Source organism: Bos mutus, chromosome 1 (genome assembly GCF_027580195.1).
Source record: "Bos mutus isolate GX-2022 chromosome 1, NWIPB_WYAK_1.1, whole genome shotgun sequence".
Classification (NCBI taxonomy): domain Eukaryota; kingdom Metazoa; phylum Chordata; class Mammalia; order Artiodactyla; family Bovidae; genus Bos; species Bos mutus.
Genome location: NC_091617.1, coordinates 67,080,707 through 67,103,454, shown reverse-complemented (window position 1 = coordinate 67,103,454; position 22,748 = coordinate 67,080,707). Strand labels below are relative to the sequence as shown.

Sequence of the window (22,748 nt, the reverse complement as noted above, 5' to 3'; positions counted from 1 at the left end):
ATAGTCCTAGAGGGTGGCCGGCTGTCCCAGTTTATCATCACTGCCAGCTCTCCCAGGACACAGGGCTTTCAGTGCTGAAGTGAGGACCATCCTGGGCAAACTAGGAAGACTGGTCTTCATGCAGGTCAGGGCCAGAGCAGTGACTAGATGCTCAGTGAATGTGCTGAGTGAACACAGCTATACCCAGACTCAGCAAGTGCCCGCTTGCAGCCCTCCCAGTAGCCTGGCTCCAGTCACCCTATCAGGGGTAGCCTGATCCCCATTCTAACATCGTACACCATGACCGCCTGTTCTTGAACTCTGCATAAATGGAATCACACAGAAAGGCGTATCTGGCTTCTTCTGCCCCACCTTGTTTGCGAGCCCCATTCGTATCCTGCTGTGAGGCTGTAACTGGTCCTTCCCAAGGCTGTGTAGTGTGCCGCTCTCTGAACCTCCTCCAGTTTCCTCATCCATTCTATGCTGATGGACGCTTGACTAGATTCCAGTTCAGAGTATCATGAGTATCCTGGTACATGTGCTTTAGTAAATGCCTTCATGCGTTTCTGTTGGATCTAGAACTAGAACTGGGTCACAAGAGCACTTTATTTTAAAATGAAAATTCTTTGAAGAAATAATTTGGATATCACATGACATGGTTTGCTAGATTACTTTTAAAGCTGAGACTTAGAAATGGGGAAGGATTTTTTTGAAATGGGGAGAAAATAATTGTGATGAACAGGGCACCAGCCTAAAGGGATCTAGATGGGGTGAAAGGAGGGTGGAGAGGTGCGTGTCGAAGGGAGGCAAGCAAGCATCAGGGGAGATGACACAGGCCAGCCCTACACAACCTCCCCATATCCTGGCTCCTGCCTCCTGCCCCAGCCGGCTTCTCTTCCCCCTGGGACTTTTCCACTGGCTTTCACAGTGGGGACTGAGGTCTGGGAGTCTCCCTCCTGAACTAGGGCTCTTCGTGGGGACGTGGTGTGAGAACAGAAGGTGGAGCAGCCAGCCAGGTGGCTTCCTCTCAGCCCTGCTACGTGGCCCCACATTCTGCAGCTACTGCTGGAACCCCCCCACCTCGCCCCGCCCAGGCAAGGTTCTCAGGCGGCCCTCTTGTACCTCCATCCCTCTGTATGGAGCTTGTTTGTCTGTCTGGCAGTCCTTATCAGGGTTACCTTCCTTGTTAGTTCCAGAGGACCCCACCATCTCCTTCCTGGGGCCAGTGAGAGATGGAAAGTTGGGGGCTGGGTGAGAAGAGATGTATCACTCAGCACATATTTGGCTAACACCTCCTAAGTGAGCAGCCACGCCCGGTAGGTTGTTCTGACTTTGCTGAAGGAATTCCTCCTCACACCTTTGGAGAGATCAGGGCAGATCCTGTTACAGCACAGGAGACCCAGCCCCACGGCCAGCCCAGGGTCCCCAGGCAGGGCAGAGATGCAGCTGGCGGGGTTGTGGGGCCCCCACCCTCTCACCCCTGATTCTGAAGGGAGAGAAGAGATTTCATGAATCTGCTGAGACTTCTGCTGTTAGCAGTCCCCGTGTGGTTTCTGGCAGGAGGAGAGAGGGCTGGGCTCTATTGGCCATACTTCAACCTTAAAGACATTCAAAGCCTCCTTTCCTCTCCTGTCTCCTTTCCCCAGTTTCCTGAGGACTTGGTGTTCCTCTGCTGCCTGTGGAGACCCATCTCTGTGTCCTGTTCTCACCCCTACTCCAGAATTCCTTCTCCTCCTTCCCTCCCTCACACCTCCACTCTGCTTTCTCCTCCCTAGCATCTTCCTGCTGTGCTCAGCAGCAGACTTCCCATTCCCAGCTAATTTGTGAGCATGCAGCATGGTCCAAGGCTCAGCAAAGAATCTACCTGCCAATGCAGGAGACACAGGAGACACCAGTTTGATCCCTGGGTTGGGAAGATCTCCGGGAGAAGGAAATGGCAACCCACTCCTCTGTTCTTGCCTGGGAAAATCCCATGGACATAGGAGCCTGGTGGGCTACAGTCCATGGGGTCGAAAAGAGTTGGACACGACTGAGCAATTAAGCACACACACACACTATAGTCCAGAGAGCCAGGTCCATCCCATCTGGAGTGTGACTTCTGGGGACAACATCCTTGTGAATGGGGAGAAGTCCCACTGCCCAAGCATCGGGTACCTACTCAGACTCAGATTTGGATGCAGGGCTCTTCACAGGGATCCAGGAGCTCCACCCAGGGCTGCCTCTGCCCTCTTAGTCCCTGAGTCCAGACATGCTCTCTGACTCCAGCTCCTGTGACCTCCAGGCACCCCATAGCCACACCAGGTCCAGAAAACACCTGCAGGTTTTGCTCCCCAGGGACCTGGGCTGTGGTTAACATGACTAAACCCTGGGTTGCTGTTTCGTGGGCTACTGCACAAAACAATGCCCAGCTCTTCCTCTGGGTGCCCCCAGCTCTCTCAAATCTTCCCAGCGCACCAAGGAATGAGTATCCCAAGGCTAAAATGGGAGAAAAGACTAACCCCTTCCTAAGCACTCAACAGTTCTGCTGGCAGATATGTGGTCCCCTTTGCTGACTGTTCATACAATAGGGTCATCTGCTGTTTAAAAAAATTATAGATAAAGTGTAGTTTAAGAGGCATTTTTGCCTGACGTTCTGTCCTGAGAGCAGAATGGGTCTCTGCATCAGATTCTCTGGTGAAGTTTGGCTGCAGTAGGAGATTAAGAATTAAAAAATCAGAACACCCTGAAGTCATATCCTTTGCTGACTCATTAGCACAAAGACTATTATTTAGCCATTAAAAATGAACATGAAGACTGTATACACTTTTGAAAGACAATGTCAAGTGAAGACGTAGAGGATCCAAGAACTTGCCCACATTGATTACAGTTTTGTGAAAACCAAACAAATTCATTGGTTATGTTGGGAAGGAAAAAACTTTCCTTTACCCTTTTAGATTCAGTTCTTGGGGGCTTGGAAATCAAACTGACAAAAGACAGATTAACAAAAAGAAAACAGATTTAATTATGTACATATAATAAATGTTCATAATGGTGTTTATAAAGAAATTGACTCAAGATGCATTTAAAATTTGGAGCTTATATACTACTTTAACAAAGAGTGATAAATTGTATAGAAATGACTGGACAAAGGAAAAAGGGTTTGGAGCTTCTGGAGGGGCTAAATTGTGACAAGGTGAGGAGGAAATGTATAGAGACTGTTTAGCAAGATCTGATATGCAGATGAGGGTCGTTCTCCTCCTCCTGATAAGAGAAGAAATGGACAAACAGACCAAATGGAAATTCATGTCACCTTAACAAAGAGACATTTGTGTCCTACTTTTAGGTAGAAAGAGGTGGGACAAAGAGTTAATTGCCTTCAGCTCAATGCAATGTTTGTACCAAAGTCCACCTTTTGGGGTGGTGTACTCTGATCTCCTTCAGTTAAAAATTAGATAAGACTAGGAAAAGAGGTGAGCTTCTAATGATAAGGTTATTATGTTTGTTGGTTGGATTGAACAACCCAACCACATATGAAGTGAAGTGAAGTGAAGTCACTCAGTCATGTCCAACTCTTCGCGACCCCATGGACTGTAGCCTACCACACTCCTCCATCCATGGGATTTTCCAGGCAAGAGTACTGGAGTGGATTGCCATTTCCTTCTCCAACCACATATGATCCTATGCAAATTCTAGCACTTAAAAAAAAAAAAGTCCAAGAAAGAAGGTTTGAAAATTCTGCAAAATCCCACCACCAAGAAACAGGATTACTAAAATTCCAATGCTCTCTTCGTCATCATGCTCTGCATATTGTGCAAGTTTTATTTTAGAGACACATTCTCTTTATCAGGGGGAGTTCTGGGGAAGCTGGGGCAGTTGAGGAGGCAGCCAAGGCTCAGGGGGATCTCAGATGGAGGGGCTGCCAGGAAAGAGGACTGCCAGAGGCCAGAGACCAGGAGGCTGTCCCCGACTGTGAACATCACACAGAGATTAAGCCCTATTTTTGCAGGATTGCAGTTCCTAATTAGGAAAGGAGGTTTACAGAAGGGGGCCTTTCAGCATTCCACAGTGGGGTTGTTGGCTTTCCCGCAATCTCTTGGCACACTGCAGGACTTTCCCCTTTGTCTCAAATGGAAAATGCAGAAGGAAGGAAGAAAGAAGGAAGCACGTAGCTGAGGGGCAAGAGTCAGGCTCTATCTTAATGGGACTAGTCAAAGTCACCCCAGGGTCAGAGAGCCAGGAATGCTGGGAACCCCTAGGAATTCTAGCCCAATGCCCTTGATGTGTAAGGAGGGACTCAGAGGCCCAGAGAAGAGAAATGAGTATTACATAACTGCAGAGACTCCCACCCTTGCCTCACTGTGAGGTGATCAAGAGTGATTGTCTCCATGCCATCTCAAAATGTAAATTACTGTCTTGCTTTAAGACATTTTAATGCCATCTATAAAACTTTCTTATTCAAAAGCACAAATATGTTGATTAGGGTGAGATCAGTCACTCTGAAAAGCCATTTTTTTAAATGAAGATTTTCACCGGAGGGTTCTTCTTCCCATGGCAAGATTTCCTTGCAGAAATGCAATGGGTTTTGTTTTACAAAACTTAATATTCAGGGACGGGTGTATTTCACAAGCTGAGGCCTCTTGAATGGCAAAACAGCTCCCGAAGGGTTTGCATTATTGTTTATGATGATGGATTTGGGGCAAGGGATGTTAGTGAAGCCTTAACTGTGAAGGTTGTTGGCACAATACATCTCGAGGGACAGACAGGACTAGATACATAATTTGTGGGGTCCAGTGCAGCATTAAAAAGTAGGGTGGCTTGTGCAACATTATTAATAATTTCAAAATTATGGCAGCAGAGCATTAAACCAAGAGTGGGGCTCTTCTAAGGCCCGTGAGGCTAGCCCTGGATCAAGGTGGAAGGCTGGAGAGTTGGGGTGGAGATGAGGTGTCCAGAGGTGAGGCTCGTAAGCCAGAAGTCTGTTCCATTTGACTTTGAGATAGTTCACCTTCCAAATTCTATTTGGCTTGAGCTATTGGTAAATGAATCATTCCCGGGAGCACAGACTGATGAGGCAATGGGGGTGAAGTATGTACAGAGGAGCTGCGTAATAGCTATGGTCACAGACCAAGCTTTTTATTGCAGACCAGGCCTCCTGCCAGTGCTCTAGGCCGTGGCTGACTTCGTCTTTCCAGAAATGATTGTACAAAGTAGCAGTTAAGAAAGGGGCTCACTGACTGCAAGACCTTGGGCACGTTATTTAACTCCACTCGGTGTGAAGTTTCCTTATCTGTTAAACGAAGTGATGAGTTACCTGGGTTAAAGAGTGGTGTCAAGACTGAATCTACTTTAGTTCTCTGCCCAGTGCATGGCACATAGTCAGTGTTTGATAGACATCTGCTGTCATGATGAGGACGCAGGAGAAAGAGAACAGGGAGAGGCGGCGTGGCGACCACTCCATAGTTCAGTAGCAGGTTGTCCATCTGATGGAGGAGGAAGCTGACACACAGAAATCGGGGTCCAAGGTCACCCGGCAAACGAACCGGCCTTGGTCCCTTGGAGGGAAGCTTTCTGGTTTGGCCTAAATGCCTCAGGAGCTTTGAACTCAAGTGTAGCTGGATCCCCAGACTCACACTGCAGGCTTGAGGTTCACTGTCCCTGGAGAAACCCTTGCTGAGCCCTTTGTGGGCTGGCCCTGATCTTGGTGCTGAGGGTGAAAGGTGAGAGGGCGGGACAGGGCAGGGTGACAAGTGCTGTGTCACGTGACTACAGGGTGTAGGGAGGGGCCCCGGGGAGGAGGGGACTCGTCCTCCAGAATGTTAGAGAAGGTTCTGTGGGGCCACGTTCTAGCCTGGGCATCCAGGGAGAACAGACGATGGGGAGGAAAGCCCTGCTGTATTGTGTGGAAATGGTAAAGTGAAGAAAACTCCTTCCACCTCAGCTTCACAGGCAGGGGATGTCAACAGGTGGGGGGCATCCCAGAAGTACAGAGAGTGAGGCTGAGAGCATGCCCTCTTCTTTCCCGGGTGGGAGGAGAGGCGGGGGTGCTGGCGGTGCCCTCACCTCTGACCTCAGTGAGCGCTCCCCTGGGGGACCACCCTCTCTACCGGCCTCCCCCACTCACTGCTCTCCTCTCTTATCCCCCAGGGTCAGTGGACTGTCCCCCTTCATGGGTGACAATGACAACGAAACCTTAGCCAACGTTACCTCAGCCACCTGGGACTTTGACGACGAGGCCTTCGACGAGATCTCCGATGACGCCAAGGATTTTATCAGCAACTTGCTGAAGAAGGATATGAAGTAAAGAGTTGAGCTTTTAGTCTTTTGGGGCTCCCCACACCCTGGACTGGGGTCCAGAGGCAGTGACTTCCTTTCTCTGTGGTGGGCTCTTTTGCACCCCAGGACAGGAGGATGGGCATGGTGTGCATGAGGGCCCAGAAAGGGGTCTTCCTGGGCCCCTGCTCCCTGGGGCTGGACACTGTCCTGTCTTTAGAAGCACAGACACCTCTCTTGAAAAGCAACCTTTGACTGAGTGTTGAGGGAAAGAGGCAGCTCGCGTATGAATAACAGCCCCTTTTAGTTTCCATGTACAGCTGTGGCCAAGAGCAATCCTGCTAAAACCTTCTAGGATTTCAGGGAAGAGATCCTATTTGTGGGGCCTGATCATACTCCCAGCTGTTCTGGCTTGATGCTTATTTAGTAGCTATAATATGTAGGAACTGCCTGCCCGAGTACAGCCAGGTGCCTTCCACCACTGGTCAATGAGACTGCTATCCCAGCTCCGTCTCTGTCCCACTAACAGTGCAGCCTGTGCGGTTCCCCAGCCCCACCTCGCAGGGCTGCACAGAGCTGCCAAGGTGGTCAGTGGATGACTGTATAAAACATCTGCAGACATCAGGAGGCTGGAGTGTTCAGACATGTAGACAGCCTAAGGTCCAAAGTGCTTGTCAGTATTTCAGTGAGAGAAGCTTGGAACAGTAGAGGAGGCTAGAGCAGAGGAGGGGTCTTGCATGTGGCTGGACAGGATCCAGTGGAGCAGGGAAGTGGCTCCCTCACAGCAGGAAGGTGAGTGGGGCTCTGTGTGTGCAGGGAGGACTGTCCTGCCCCAGGGAAGGGAGCAGTGGCAGTGTTAGGTGGGGACAACTGGCTACTGGACTCCTCATCTGTGAACAGGTAGCCAGATGACGCAAGGCCTGGTTCAAACACGGGGTGTTGCTTTTGGCAATAGGAGCAGCTCTAGGCATTTCCCCAGAAGATGGTGAAACTCGCCCCCACAACTCCACACCCCTGCCCCTCCAAGGCTGTCCCTCAACTTGTCTACTCTGGAAGAAATCCTTTTTGGGATAGGAGAGTAGAGTTCCTAAAGGAATGAGGTTAGGGGGTCTCTTAAGTGGTTCTGTCTGGTTTTCTGGTTATGCGGCCACCTCTTGGTCCTTTGTAGCCAGCTCTGGGCCAAACTCCTCACCAGAGGGGACAGTCCACGGTCTTTGACAGTGAGGTCCTCTTAGCGTCTTGCTGTCTCCGTCTTTATATCAGAAGTAGGCCCGACCCAGGGAAGATCCGGATGTTGTGGGGGGCCTGGATTTCCTTCTGGTGTGAGGGATCCCCACTTCCAAGGTGCCCCAGGGAGATGGAAGCCTCCCTTCTAATGACTCTGGTCCAAGGATGGCTTCTGTCAACCAGGCTTCGTTTACCTGCGGTTTGGTAAATGAGGTATTGTTTATATCACCTGCCTTCTCATCTGACCTTGAATTTATTCAGTAATGTGCTGGCTCCTCTGTGCTTGTAAAATGGACTCACCCAAGAATTGATTTCATATAGATCAAGACACTAGATTCCCATAAACTCAAACTCAGCATGTCTTCAACCAGAAATCTCCATCTATCAGCACTTTAAAAAATGTTTTTTATTATAAATAAATATATATAAATTGTACAAATTTTGAATATATGAAAGTTAAAATAATCCCTATCCACTTATAAAGATCACTACATTTTTCTATATTTAGCAAATTTACTTTTACTCATTATGTTAGCACTTGGTGCTTTGGACTTTACTAGTCCTTCTATCGGAGAAGGCAATGGCACCCCACTCCAGTACTCTTGCCTGGAAAAACCCATGGACAGAGGAGCCTGGTAGGCTGCAGTCCATGAGGTCGCTAAGAGTTGGACACGACTGAGCGACTTCCCTTTCACTTTTCACTTTCATGCATTGGAGAAGGAAATGGCAACCCACTCCAGTGTTCTTGCCTGGAGAATCCCAGGGACGGGGGAGCCTGGTGGGCTGCCGTCTATGGGGTCACACAGAGTTGGACACGAGTTGCTGCTAAGTCGAAGCAACTGAAATATGTCTAGATTCCCAGAGCTTTCAGAAAATTAAATGAATTTCAGTGGTCTAAGGTTGTCATAATTCATAGGTTGAACATAAGACATACCTCTTTTGAGTTTTAATAGGCAAAAATCTGATGCTCCACCACACCATAAGACTTGAGAGTTCACTGATTCTCGAAGATTTGGACTTAAGGTTTCACTCTTCCCTCCATCAGACAAACAGGTAGAAGGATCCGGCTTCCACAGCTCCCAGCCCTCATGTGACCAGCAGAATGACCCCACCCTGGAATATGGTGCCAGTCATTCCAAGACATGTCTGTCCTCCAGCACTTAGCCTCTCTAGACCCCAAGGGCAGGTCATGAGACTCCAGCTGCCCATCAATGTTTAGGCCTGCTTAACACTAATCTGTCCTGGGTCTAGTCATTGTAACCCAGACCAAGAGAGGAAAAAGGTTAGGATCACCATGATTCTCATCACAGTGGATGGATTGGGAGCAGACAGTCATGGGCTCTGCCCCATGTTTCTAGGGACAGGTGACCTCCTGTTTCTGGTCTGACCAGCAGTCTCTGAGATCCCCTTCTGCTCAGAAATCCTCTGATCTCTGCCTCTATCAGAAACCGCCTGAACTGCACCCAGTGCCTTCAGCATCCATGGCTAATGAAAGACACCAAGAACATGGAGGCCAAGAAACTCTCCAAGGACCGGATGAAGAAGTACATGGCAAGAAGGAAATGGCAGGTAATGGCAGGGGTCACTTTGGACTGGTCTCTTGCCCCTCATAATTGCTTTATTCAAGCCACCCTCATTCCCAACTTGCCCTGACCTCACTCCATAAAAATGTTTACATTTCTTTCTGAAATAGTCTGGGACCAAGACTGACATTTCATGTCTTTGTGGGTAGGGAGGAGCAATGTCACTTGCAGGACTATTTGGCAACCCTGGAGAATGTGATCTTGTTATAGGCAGTGTGATGGTTTTAACATTTCTTCACCATGAAGGAGGTGGGCATGTGATCTACAATGAGAGACATGGGGGGTTGTGCGTTACTAGCTGCAGATCCTTAACCAAGTTACTTAACCTTGCTGTGCCTTCATTTACTCATCTATAACATGGGGATAATAGTGGTACCAAATCACAGCATCGTTGAGGATTATATGAGATGATCATCATCTAACCTCTAGTACATTACCTAGCACATAGTAAGTGTTCACAAATGAGATCAGTAGCTAATATGTACAGAGAGCTGGCTCTGTGTCAGGGAACATTTAAAGCACTTTCTATGCAAATTATCTTTTAATCCTGGGAGGCAGGTACTACTGTTATCCCCAGTTCTCAAACAAGGCCGAGAAAACTTAGGAAAGTCACCCAGGATCACAGCTAGTAAGCATGGGAAGGCCAGCATTCAAACCCAGAGACTAGCTCCAGTTACACAGTCTTAATGACACACAATTTAATGACACAAATTGCTTCTGATTGTTAGCAGATGGAGAAAATTATCATCCAAATCCATAGAGAACTTATCATCCTCTATTTTATTTTTATTATCACTGCTGGTAGTGTAAAATTCCTGGGCTACTGGAGGGTGCATGGTTTCTATACTCAGTGAGTATATAGTAAAGCAAATAGACATAAAAGGACATAACACACAGCTAGAATTATAAACGATCAGTATAGTTTTCCATACCCATATATGTGAGTGTGGACAGAGGATGGAGCCAATCACACCAGACTTGGATGTGGTTGTCAGGAAAGGCTGCCAAGGGCAGGAGTTTGAAGTTGGCCGCGGAACATGGGTGAAACACAGAGAGGAGGGGAATACAGCACAGACGGAGGAAAAAGCTCAGAGCTATGAGCCAGCCCTCACCCTGGTCATGCTGGCCTGACAGGAGAAGTCTTTTAGCTGGGCATTCAGGGGACCAGGGCTTTAGACCTTGCCTCTGTGGCAGAGAAAAAGAAATCACTATTCTAGGGGCAACTGGGACACTGGTGATTTGCCACACAGAATGCCCAAACCACAGGCCATTGAAAGGCTGAGAGAAGCAGGAGGGCCAGGGGCTTCGGGAGTGAGGGTCTGAGGGACGCCTCCCCCTGCGCATCTCAGCAGACCCCCTGCAGTGGGATTCAGTTCTTGGTTATCCCCTCCTGAAGTTGAGTGATGTCCTCACTTCGCTCAAGTACCTGGTGAGTGGGAATGCAGTGCTGCTTACCTCACCTTCTGGTGCCAGTAGGGTCCAGTAAACTCAGAGGAGCAAATGCTCTTAAAAAAAAAAAAAATGGGGGGAGAAGCCACAAAATCAAGGGTTGGCTTTATGAATGATCCTGTGGCCAGTAGATCTCAAAGAAATAGCAGTATTTCTGAGGTGCATAGGGTGACTGGTGTAGGGGTGGGGCCGTTCTCAGAGCAGGAAATCTCACTGGGTTTTGCTTGGACGAGGCTGTGGGTTAAAGGGCAGCCTTATCATGTCAAGCTTCTGGGAGCATCCACACATCTGCTGGTGAACCAAAGCCAGAAAGAGCCTAAACCCAAGGGATAGGCGCAGAGAAAAGATATGGAGATTCCAAAGGAAATAAATGGAATTTTTCGGTCAGATGGGTCAGGAAACCATAATTTGTGGTGATATTTTAATCACTTATGTGTTTTCTTGCTGTTTATAGTGTGATTAGCCATAAGGTTTTTTGAAAATGAGAAAGAAAATGAAGAATTCCAAGAAGGAACATTAACTTCCTATTTTAATATAGGTAGCAGCATTTGTAAATAGCTTTTCCACAGAAACATGGTTAGGCTTCATAAAATTGCATAGAAAAGTAGTCTACCAAATCCCATTCAACACATAATGTCCCTGAAGCTGGTTCAGCTGCCTCTTACCATGTTGTGTTACATTTCTTCCTTAGGAAAATGTTTTCCACATTTTCAGCTCTGGATACCAAGACCTTGGCACCCCTGGAGCAGGGGTTCCCTCTTGGAGCAGCTGAGGCTCAGTGTGGTGAGGCAGAGTACAGTGGAGGGGGATGGAAAGGGGTGCACTGTGATGGAGGGAGAGGGGCACGTGGCCCAGACTCTACAGCTGCATGAGAAATGGTTCCTAGTTATCATCTGGGTGTGGTTTTCATAAAAGGGGAAGGTAGTGACATGGGAACAAATCCTAACAAGCAAGGCAATAGGTGGATGACTAATCATATTACTGATCTTAGAATGAAGTTATTCTGAAAGAGAGTAAGGTTGGTTTTATTTTTTAAATTTATATCAAAAGAATGTTGAAAAGACATGGTGAGTGGTGGCATTGAGGGTGGGCAAGTTGAGCAGGACCACAGGGCTTCTGCATTGCAAAATGGAAGCAAAGGACTATGAATTGGAGGCTTGTGGGCAGCTCTCTTTGTTCTCTGAGAACCACAAAGACTTCAGTACTATGGACCAAAGGGCCCTGGGGAAGAAGGCTTTTGACTCAATATTGCATGGAGTACTCTTGGCCCTTGTTGTTGTTTAGTCACTAAGTCCTGTCTAACTCTTTGCAACCCCATGGACTGTAGCCTGCCAGGCTTCTCTGTCCATGGGATTTTCCATGGAGTGGGTTGCCATTTTCTTCTCCAGGAGATCTTCCCGACCCAAGGATTGAACCTGCATCTCCTGCATTGCAGGAGGATTCTTTGCCACTGAGCCACCAGGGAATATGGCACTCCTGGACATTACATTTAGATAATATGCATTCTCAGGGGAAATTGTAGTCTTGGGGCTGTCGGTGTATAGTTAGGGCCCATGATGGCTACCTGACTGTAGGGTGATCACCTTGCCTGGATTTTCCAGGGCCTGTCTCAGCTTTATCCCTGAAAAACTCTCATTGCGGGTAATCCCTCAGTCCTGGGAAACCAGGCTGGTTAGTCATCCTTGCTGCCTTTCCCAGGGGAGGGAGTCTGTGCTGTGTTAGGAAAACCATTGACAGACTCTGCCCGCCTAGAACACAGAAACCCAGTGTAGGCAATTGCTCTCCAATAAGAAAAAAGGCTTCCTCAAAACAAGGATGGGACTTCTCAAGAATTGAAACTTCCTTTGATGATGTTTTAAACATTTCCAAAAGTCTTGGTTAGCAAAGCAGCAACCTATTTTTAGCTCAAAGGCATAAAACTGGAAGGCTAGAACATACATTGTTCTTTTCCAGTTCTGATAATAACTTCCCTACCAACTTTTTTTCTCCATGAATCAGCTTCCAAAGATTGACTTCTGATGTGTAGGTTATTTTTAAGATGTTCTTTATCGAGTGCTTATATTTCTCCCTGTTTTAGAAATTATATGGTCTATCGCTCCATCTGATGGAAAATTTCCCCCAGTGTGTGGTCTATTTGTTTGTTATTTGCTGCCTCCTCTGAAATGTAATGGTTTGATTTGCCTTGTTCTCATAGCTTCCTGTGAGTCATTTTGTTAATAGAAGAGGAAAGACTTCACTTTTCTACACCATACACATAAAGACAGTCCTGCCCCAGGTTCTTTGGGATTAGAGAGCCCATGGATTCAAGGGGAGCATTCCCTGCTACCATTTGTATGTCTGAATCATAGTCTTTCTGTAGAAGACTAGAGCTGTAGGGAGATTCGAATCTTCCGGTCCAACTATAAAGGCCCAGAGAGGGGAACTGACTTGTACAAGGTCACAGCATAATCAGTGGTTAGAGAACTAACCTGTCCTTTGTTAGGAATGAACCGTCTCAGTTTAGAGATTCCAGCCTAGGGCAAGCTAGTCTGTGTTGGATGAAGGCAATGGAGAGCTGAGAAGGGCTGGTTAGGAAGTAGTCTAGTCCAATGTGGACTCAGTAGGGAGGGCTGCTGTGGCTGACACCGCCTCTGAGCCATTCCTGAGGTCAGGTTAAGCTCCCCTTGGGAAGAGCTGGGTCTCCCCACACTCCAGCTAGCAGAACAAACAGATCAATGATGTCACCAGTAACAGCTTCTCCCAAAAGAGTGTGCAAGTTGCCAGGTGGTCTGTCTGCCAGGGCATGCTCTGCAGGGGCACAGTCCTTCTGCATACAGTGGGTCATCATCCCTCACCTTCTTCTCTCTTCATCACCTCCCCCTGGGGCCTCCTGGGTTCCTTTTAGAGTAATCTAGCTTCACTGTGGGCCAGAGGGCCAGGGGCATAACCACACCGCACAGTGTTATGTGAGAGGGTGGATGACCAGAGGACAGGGCGAGATGGAATGCCTGTCGAGAGTGCGTGAAAGGAGTCTACAGCCAGGATGGGATGTGACATAACAGGAAAGTAACTGTGGTTACAGGAGTAGGTCTCTGCTTAAACCACACACACACACACATTTTCTGTATGATTCCCTAGTACTCTGAAATTCTTTACTTTTGAAATAATTTTTTAACTGAAGTATACTGGCCTGCCTGAAATGCTTTAGCGTGTGAAGTTAATTCAGGAGGAAATGGCTTTTCCAGCACAGTTTGAGGTTCAGTGGGTAAGTGCCAGCCGTTGCCTTTGCACAGGCTATTTCCTTCCTCTCTCAGTAGCCAGTCTGTGGTGACATCTGCTCCCTGGATGCACAGCATCTGGATTCTTCAGAAGATGCTTCAGGTGCAGGGCTGGAAAGCACTGGTTATGCTTTAGTTTCTTATCTTAGTCTTTCATTCCGTTGACCTTAGGAAAGGGGTAGAATCTTAAAGGTGTGGTTGGGGACTTCTTGACCTAAATCCTGTACTGGGTAGAATTTTCACAATACAAAGAAAATGTTCAAGTCCTGGCATCTTTTTCAGTAGGAATTCTGTCCTCACCCAAGGCGCCCCAACTCAGAAAAGCCAAGAGCTGTGCTTTTCATTTCTTCGGATGCTGGTTTTTGATGCCTGGGTGTATGTACCTCAGGGAGGAACACCCCTCCAGAACTCCACTGAAGACTTGTGCTGGGGCCAGCAGAGTGTTTCCCCAAATCTCCTAAGTATCTGAATCATAAACAGAACTAGATGAGACCTAGATGAGACCTTGGAGATCATCTTGTCCAACCCCCTCCTTATAAAGAGAAGGAAACTGAAGCCCAGCGAAGTTAAGCCCGAAGAGGCTACTTGCCTATGATCAACAGAAGGCTTTTTGGTTTTTTTTGTCTTTCCAGCAGGACCTGTGGGATCTGTAGTAACTGTTCTCTTGCCCAATTAAAACCCTATCACTAGCATTGTTTTATGAGAAACAGCCCCACTGCGCCCCGTCCACAATAAGTCTTTGGAGCTGTCTCAGCCCGCAGTTGCTTTATATAAACTATCCCTTTTATGGGAGTTGAAGCACAGTATGAAAAGGGTTTTTGTCTCATGTTGACCTTGTTTAGTCACATTAACGCACGCATCGGTTCCAGGCCCCATTCCATTCTCCGAACATCTTCTGACACGCTGATAGTGCTGAGCAGAGCAAGGTTGGGCTCACTCCTCTGGTGGAGCTCAGCACTCGGGAGGCCCTCGTCTCAGGGACAGCTGCTTCTCCTGGGCTGGGCTTTTCTCCCTGAGCTGCTCAGCTGGAACCAGGGACACGGCCTGAGCCCAACGCCAGTGTCTATTTTCCAGAAAACGGGCAATGCTGTGAGAGCCATCGGAAGACTGTCCTCTATGGCAATGATCTCAGGGCTCAGTGGCAGGAAATCCTCAACAGGGTCACCAACCAGCCCGCTCAATGCAGAAAAACTAGAATCTGAAGGTAAGGGACTCCAGAGAGATTTTCTTCAGCCAAATGGGGAGAAAGGAAGGGTTGGGGTTGGAGGGGGATTTAGAGTTGTTTTTCTTTTTTAAGGTGGGAGACTGGTTTTATTTTTCATTAATACAACCTACAAGGAAAAATTCAACTCTACTTTTACTTTGCCCTGACAATAATTACTAAATCTAGTAATTGCTTTTTAACTGTTTCACCTGAGGTTGAACTATTTTCAGAGGGAAAGTTATTCTTTGTCTAATGCAACTAGATGGTCTTTTCCCTATACTTTACACAAGAATTAGCAAAAACTGCATGAAAAGTTTCCTTCTTATTACAAAAGCAATGTTTGTATGACAGGCAGACATAAATAAGTCGCATATAGTGGTGTACTTTTTAAAAATATGCTTCAATTTTTTTAATGTGTCTTTGTGCTTGTCTTTTAACAAAAATTGACTCAGATAGTCCACATTTTTTGGTAGTTTTCGTGATGCTGAAACATGTTGTTTGAATTGGATAGACAGTGATTGGCAGGGCCCCTCCTAAAGTCCAACGGGGTTAGTTGCTTGCCCACTGTCTTAGAGATGCTACCCCATCTATCTCCTCAGTGAAGGCCTCGGCCTCTTCCTGCTTTGATACATGTAGGGTTGGCCTCTATCATCTTGAGCTGCCTCATGTAGCCGGAGATACCACCTCCCCGCTGCCTGATGCCTTTGGTATCCAGAGGCGAGAAGCTGAGTCTAGACCCTGTTGTACACAAGGGATAATTGATCAAACTGCTTACTGAGCTGCCCTGATGTACCCGGGGACCGACTGCTGCACATGGACCTGGGCCCTCCTTCTCTACCCCTGCCCCCCCCCCACACGACCCAGAAATAGCCTGAAGGGGAAGGAGAGGGTCAGGAACCCCTCCAAGTTACGGCTTTTCCCTGGACCCATCCCAAATCCTGGTCCAGAGTCACACACTGTGAAGGCAGTATCCTTGTGGAATAGACTGCTCCACAGCAGGCAATAGGCAAGTCGACAACGCCTCTAAGATCTGTCTCTTCCATCCCAAGGAGCAGATGAAAAAGGCCTGCTGCTGCCACCACGGGAGGAGGGTAGGAGGAGGCCCGAGGGCTGGTGGCCTGGTACGCTCCCGTGCTTCTTAGATACCCTCAACTGGATCCTGAAACGGCATGAACTGCAGCCAAAAATCCTTTTTAAAGATTATTTCCTTTTCCAATGTGTCAGCATAAGGGAGGGGGAAGTCCAAACGTTTCCCCAGTTTGGTCACAGTTCTCTCTTCTGCCAAAACCATTTGGCAGCAGGCTACCCTGCCCCCAGAAGAAAGGTGTGCTTATGATTCAGTCCTCTAGGCTGCATTATTTGCTAAATCATAACAACTTGGAAAAAAAAAAAGTCAGCTCTTTTAAACCAGGGAAGAGGAAAGAACAGGGAATAAAGAAATGGCCATATCCTCTTCCCTCCCTTCTAGAAGATGTCTCCCAAGCTTTCCTGGAGGCTGTCGCTGAGGAGAAGCCCCATGTAAAACCCTACTTTTCCAAGACCATTCGTGACTTAGAAGTTGTGGAGGGAAGTGCTGCTAGATTTGACTGCAAGATTGAAGGTAAGTCTCCAGCTGTCCTTCCCTGTACAGGGGGTGTGGCGGGCCGGTGGGCCCCTACTGTGCGCTCTCGGCAAGATGGCGGTTCTGGAACAGCCAGGCTGTGAGGGAAAACGGGTCAGAGGGAGTTGGCCCAATGCCCCCCTCCACCCACTGGAGAACAGTGCTGTTTAGTCACTCTGATATTTCACCCACTTACATCAGCCACTAGACCCAAGTTAAAAGTGGTTTATCATGGACCTATTTGGCTCTGGAACGTGCTTATTGAAATGAGCTTTGCAAGCTTCTAGGAGGCATGTGAATTGACCACAAAAGGCTCTCACAGGAAGGCTGGTGCAGAGCATAGTATGGGGAGAAGACATTTCTGCTGTTAATCAGCGGCCCTTGTGACCTGGGGCAGTGTTTTAGCTCTTCTGAAGCCCAGGGCCGCCTCTGTAAGACAGTGTCTAATGCTCTGAGTAGACTCTGTGAGATGACACAGATAGAAAGGGGAAACCTTTTCAATCTTTTAAATGCGTTATGGAGTCATAGGGGAAAGTTGTGGGACTGGTTAAGTGCAGAGAGAGCCTGCGGTATGACTTTAGAGAGAGGAAGTTGGGATGCAGGCCTCTGGCCTGTCTGCCCTGTGCTTCTCTGCCAGCCAGAACTAACGTGGTCACAGTGAGTCGTTGGAGCTCAAAGAGCCCTAAGGGGTCTTAGCATAGCACCTGAGGAGTCAGCAGTCTTGGTGACACACAGCATTTAAGTTTCCACAGACTGCAACATTCTAGAAAGAGAAGAGGTATGATAAGACAGGCCTCTCTGCTTCGAGTCTGTGACTGTCATGTGACAGAGTTGCAGGGCTCTCTGCCACTTTCAGTCAGATTGACTGCCCCAAGGCAGCAGAGCACCGGACAGCAGAAAGAACAAACTGTGCCTTCCACATTGTAAGAGTCTCCAGCAATCTGGCTGGATGATGCCTTTTGGGTAAAATAGCCCAAAGGTAGGAATGAAGAAACAATTTTTCTCCTGCATCACTGTATTATCAAGTTGGCTTATAAATGCCTGGCCTACCATCATCTTTCATGTTTTTCATCCAGTTGTTTCAGAGTGGATGTCCTGCCTTTGCTAGTGCGGAAGTGCTCAGATAGGGGGCTCTGCTGAGAGCTTTGGGGCCACGGCTTGTAGCTCTCGCCATCACCACTGTCTTTGGGTCTTAAGTTCTTTTTCCTTAATTTGTTTTAGAAAATATTATATAATTATTATCTTTTTGCTTACTTTTCTCTTTGGAATTATTTTCTTGGTATTTGCATTGCTTTGACTGAAGTGCCGAGGGGAAATTAAAGCATATGGATGCTGTTCAATAAAAACAAAATTCTACTCAAAAAAAATGTTAGAATTCTTAAGTTGTTCTGTGTAATTTTTATTCTAGTTGGGGATACAATTTTGTCCTGTAAAACAACTTCTCCAAAAATTTAAAAACAAGTCAGTTAGAAGGCAGAAAACATTTTTATTGCTGAACTTTGCAGCAGTTTGACTAATACATAAAATGAGACTAATCAGTGTGGTCAGTGTCTGTTTATCTACAGGCATATTATCTGTCTTTGGATCAGAGTAAGACAAATACTGCTTTCTTTTTCTTAGCAGTATTATCAGTTCCTCCAATTTATGTTTTACAGGTCATTATCACCTTCAAATTATAATTTATATACCATAAAATCCACCCATTTTAAGTATACAATTCAATTATTTTTATAAATTTACACAATTGTGCAGTCTTCATCAGAATCCAATTTTAAAACATTTCCAACACCCTCAAAAGATCTCTTGCACCCATTTTTACTGACTCTCATTTTTTTTAATTTAAATTTATTTAAGTTCAACTTTTTTTTTTAATTTTTTTTTATGGCTACACTGGGTCTTTGTTGCTTTTTTTGCAGGGCTTTCTCCAGTTGCTGCAAGAGGGGCCTACTCTTTGTCACGGCATTCAGGCTTCTCATTTTGCTGGCTTCTTTTCTTGGGGAGCTCGGGCTCCAAGTACTTGGGCCTCAGTAGTTGCAGCATGCAAGCTCAGTAATTGTGGGGCGTAGGCTTAGTTGCTGCATGGCATGTGAAATCTACCCGAACCAGGGGTTGAACGTGTGTCCCCTGCACTGGCAGCCAATTCTTACACACTGTGCCTCCAGGGAAGTCCTTAAGTTCAACTTGTATACAGGAAAAAAAAAAAAAATTTCCTTTTAATCCAAGAAGATAGTTAGTTCTAGGGATGTGATTAGAGTTGTGGCAGTGTTCCAGAGAATAATCTATTTCTGTATTAAGGTGGGAGGTGGCACAAGCCCTACATGGATGAGAAGTGGGATACATGCACAATACCTGATGTGAAGTTTCAGACATTAGTATTTACAATATACGCCCATATTCAAGTGTAAATATCAAAATAGATGCTAAAAGCTAACATATCCACCCCCCATCCCCTTAATCATTAGAGGTAGCTCAAGAGTTTGTGTGGGAAAACCTTAAATAATAATTTCTGCAACTTGTGTTCCCTCCCTGTGATGCAGGATACCCGGACCCTGAAGTCGTCTGGTTCAAAGATGACCAATCAATCCGGGAGTCCCGCCACTTCCAGATAGACTACGACGAGGATGGGAACTGCTCTTTAATCATTAGTGATGTTTGCGGGGATGATGATGCCAAGTACACCTGCAAGGCTGTCAACAGTCTTGGAGAAGCCACCTGCACAGCAGAGCTCATCGTGGAAACCATGGAGGAAGGAGAAGGAGAAGGGGGAGAAGAGGAGGAGGAAGAGTGAAACAAAGCCAGCGAGAAGCAGTTTCTAAGTCATATTACAAAGACTATTTCTCTAAAGCTCAAAAAAAAAAAAAACCCACAAGATAGTAAAGCACCCGCTGTGATAGGTTACTTAGTTAGGTTATTTGGGGCTTGATTCTTCAGCAGCAGTGGTTGACACCCAGCAGCGTTATTGATGGGCATTACTTTAAATTAGCTGGCACCTTAAGATACTAGTACAGCTAGATTTCATTTGGGGAAATCACCAGTAACTTTCTGACTAACTGATTTTAGAGAAAAAGTAATCAAAAGGGAGCTTTATCTGGGCAAAGTCATAAATTCCCCAACTGAAAGCACTCATGAAAAATAAGGCCCTCTGGTCACAGCCAGCCCAAGGGTCCCTGGATATGGGGACTCCCCAGCTCCTCCTCCAGGGAACTGGGTCTTCTCCAGGCCTGTGGCACTTCATTCTGCAGGCAGTTGAGCCATTTTAATTTATGAGGCACATTATTTCCAAAGTATACCATAGACATTTGAACTTTTCATTTCCATCCCCTATTCTACCTGCCAGTTTTTCTGGATCTGGACTTGCCATGAGTTTAAGCATTAGGGACACTTCCTAGATTCTGAAGACATATATCCTGCTCTCATGGATGACTGGCTTCCTTAGAAAAATAAAATCTCCTTTCTTCCAAAATCAGTAGAAAATCTAAACTTATCCCCTCTGAAGATGTCTAGCAGCTTCAGACATTTTTATAAGAACCTATGGGAAAAAAAATCCTTGATAATGTGCTTTTTCCCCCTGAAACCAGGATTCATATTTGTGCTGTTTAGAATATCAGCTCTGCATGTGTGGTAAAGATTTTTGTGTTTGAATGTATGAAAAAGCAGTTTGCTGAGAAGTTAGTCTTAATTATTTATTGGCCACTAGGAAACAGATTTCAACTGAAGAGCTATAGAACTCCATGTACTTTGGAATCTCAGTCAGGATAGTCTGAGTTTAATATACCTTTATTTTTAAACATGTTCCAAACAGCTCTGTCTACCTTCTGGGTTCCACAAGGTTCTTCTTGGGTGTGCATCAGTCATGCCTTGCCCCCAACCTTGAAATATATTCTTAACCTGATACATGCACTCAGACTTGCATCTTTAGGAATTTCTAACTTTCTTTCACTACATTGGCACTTAAATTTTTCTTCATAAAACTTTTTGCAGGTCATAAACAAAGGCCATAAACTGATATGCCTAATACATTTCCTCTGTGTGTGTGTAACATTCCAAATATTTTTTTCTTTTCATCCACTATTTGTAAAGTGCAGCAGTTTAATATTTCAAGGGACTTTTAAAGAGTTCTGTAAGAACCAATTTTAAATTACTTCAGTGCAATCCTACACAGTATCAGCATTAGAATTTTGATGTTACTTAGTCTTATGTTATCTTCCATTCTATTTTTATCTGCTTCTTGCTGCTAGTTTCAAATTGCCAGTATTTTGCTTTTTAAGCAGTTACAATATTTTTCATAATAGCCACAGTATTGCCACAGTTTATTATAATAAAGCATTTTAAAGTTGATTTAGAGCATTCAAAGCTTTTCTTCATCACTTTTCATTGTATTTAGACTATAACCTTCGTGTGCGTATGTGGTATATGTGTGCGCATGTGTGGTGTGTCTTTTTGTTTACAGGTTTTTTGATGCCTTCTTGAAGTTGTGTTAATGTTCTCCCAGTTTATTATGCCATCGGATGGTAAATGAGAACACTACAACTGTAGTTAGCTCACAGTTTTTAAATAAAGGATACCACAGTGCATGCCGCTTGTTCAGTCTCTGCAGCCTTCTTTTCCTTTCCACACCACCAGTTGCGGATGACCGAAATAGATCTCAGAAACTAGTAACAAACGCTCTGCTGTGTACATGCTTTATGTGGTTCTCTTTTACTAAGGAACAGAATGACTTAGGCAGTTCTAGTTTGTACTAGGTAGCCTCATTTGCACATTTACTTCAAAATTTCTCTCAAGCATCATTTTGGTTCAATTACATTCTAATATCTATAGTACCCTCATAGTGCTAAAATCTATCTGACATTTTTAATATGCCACAAAATCATCATCATAACTAATATTACTTACCAGCACTTGGTCTGCGTTTGTAACTGTGGTGCAGTTTGTTATTGGCAGCCAAGTACTATCTTTGCATGTCTTGATATTGAAGCATTTGTTCTCAGGAAACCATCATTCCTGTAAGTCTGTTATCAGAGAACAGATGGTGGAGTCCCCCCATGTCTTGAGTATTCAAACAATATTGTAGATATTCTAGAAAGAATCAAGACATATTATTAAATGCTGGACTAGATGATTCTATGATTCCACAGTGTAGTCTGGAAAGAATCCATTGTCCGATAATGTTAAATTGTTTCATATTTTTTAAGACAACCACAATCCACAAGTGTTCCTACTCAGGAAATTTTATTTTTAAAGAAAAAGACCTTTTATCTCTTGCTAGTGAAAAATGTACCTTATGTTCTGAAAAATAACAAATAATTTATTTTTATCCTGTTCTCACCCTAAACATATTAAAAAAGAAAAAAACATCGATTATTCCTTACATTGCAGAGCTTCATATTAAATGAATTTCTATGTCAGCCCTAACTTTACTTATAGAAAGTCTCTTTTTATCAAAATGTTTGAGTTTTACTTCCCACATTTTACCTGCTTTTAATACATCTGTGCTAATGAGTATTAAGGAAGTGAAGAATAATTGAATTTTAAAGAAACTAAAATCTCCACATTTCAAGAAAACACATATAACACTACAATCCTTTACCCCTTGGGAACTCCTCTGTTTTTTGCAAAGGAGGCTAACACCTGTGACAGTCATTACCGAGGCTATTTGCCCCCAGCACATGATCAGGACCACGTTCCCGCCTCCCTGGCCAGGTAGGGCTGTGTGTCTAACCCTGGTCAGTGGTGATCCCCTCCGGTCCAGAGAATTTAAGTACTGGTGCAAGACTCTCCATAATGATTGTCAGATGGTGGCTACTTTATCCACCTGGGTCCCAAGCCAACCCCAAATGGGTACGTAACACAAGCAAGAAATAAATCTTCGTTCTTATAAATCGCCAAGATATTAGTGTTCTTTGGGGCTGGAACATAGCCTAGACTATCCTTTTATAAGGTCATTACCATATTCTAGATCTGTTCTGACCAATATCATAGCCATGACTCACCAGTGGCTATTTAAACTTAAATTAATTTAAATAAAATTTAAAATTCTGTTCCTCAGTTGCACTAGCCACATTTTAAGTGCTCAATAATTACGTGAGACTAGTGGCTGGCTACCTTATTGGACAGCACAGATTAGAACTTTCTATAAAGTTCCACCAGGCAGTACTGTTCTACATGGACTATGAAGAATAGAGAAACTCCAAATTGTACTT

General features: G+C 45.5%; 1 protein-coding gene across 3 annotated transcripts in view; it reads left to right on the top strand.

Moving 5' to 3' along the window:
- Window positions 1–21,122, top strand: part of MYLK (myosin light chain kinase) — a 192,371-nt gene extending 171,249 nt beyond the window's left edge. For 2 of the 3 annotated variants that reach the window (XM_070370247.1, XM_070370255.1), the window contains 5 exons: window positions 6,103–6,255; window positions 8,901–9,024; window positions 14,819–14,948; window positions 16,417–16,548; window positions 19,086–21,122. In XM_070370247.1, the coding sequence (XP_070226348.1) occupies window positions 6,103–6,255; window positions 8,901–9,024; window positions 14,819–14,948; window positions 16,417–16,548; window positions 19,086–19,336 (790 nt within the window). In that variant the 3' untranslated portion in view covers window positions 19,337–21,122. The remainder of the gene's footprint in view (window positions 1–6,102; window positions 6,256–8,900; window positions 9,025–14,818; window positions 14,949–16,416; window positions 16,549–19,085) is intronic. The other variant, XM_005893405.3, reaches the window with a different exon arrangement.
- The last annotated feature ends 1,626 nt before the right edge of the window (window positions 21,123–22,748 follow it).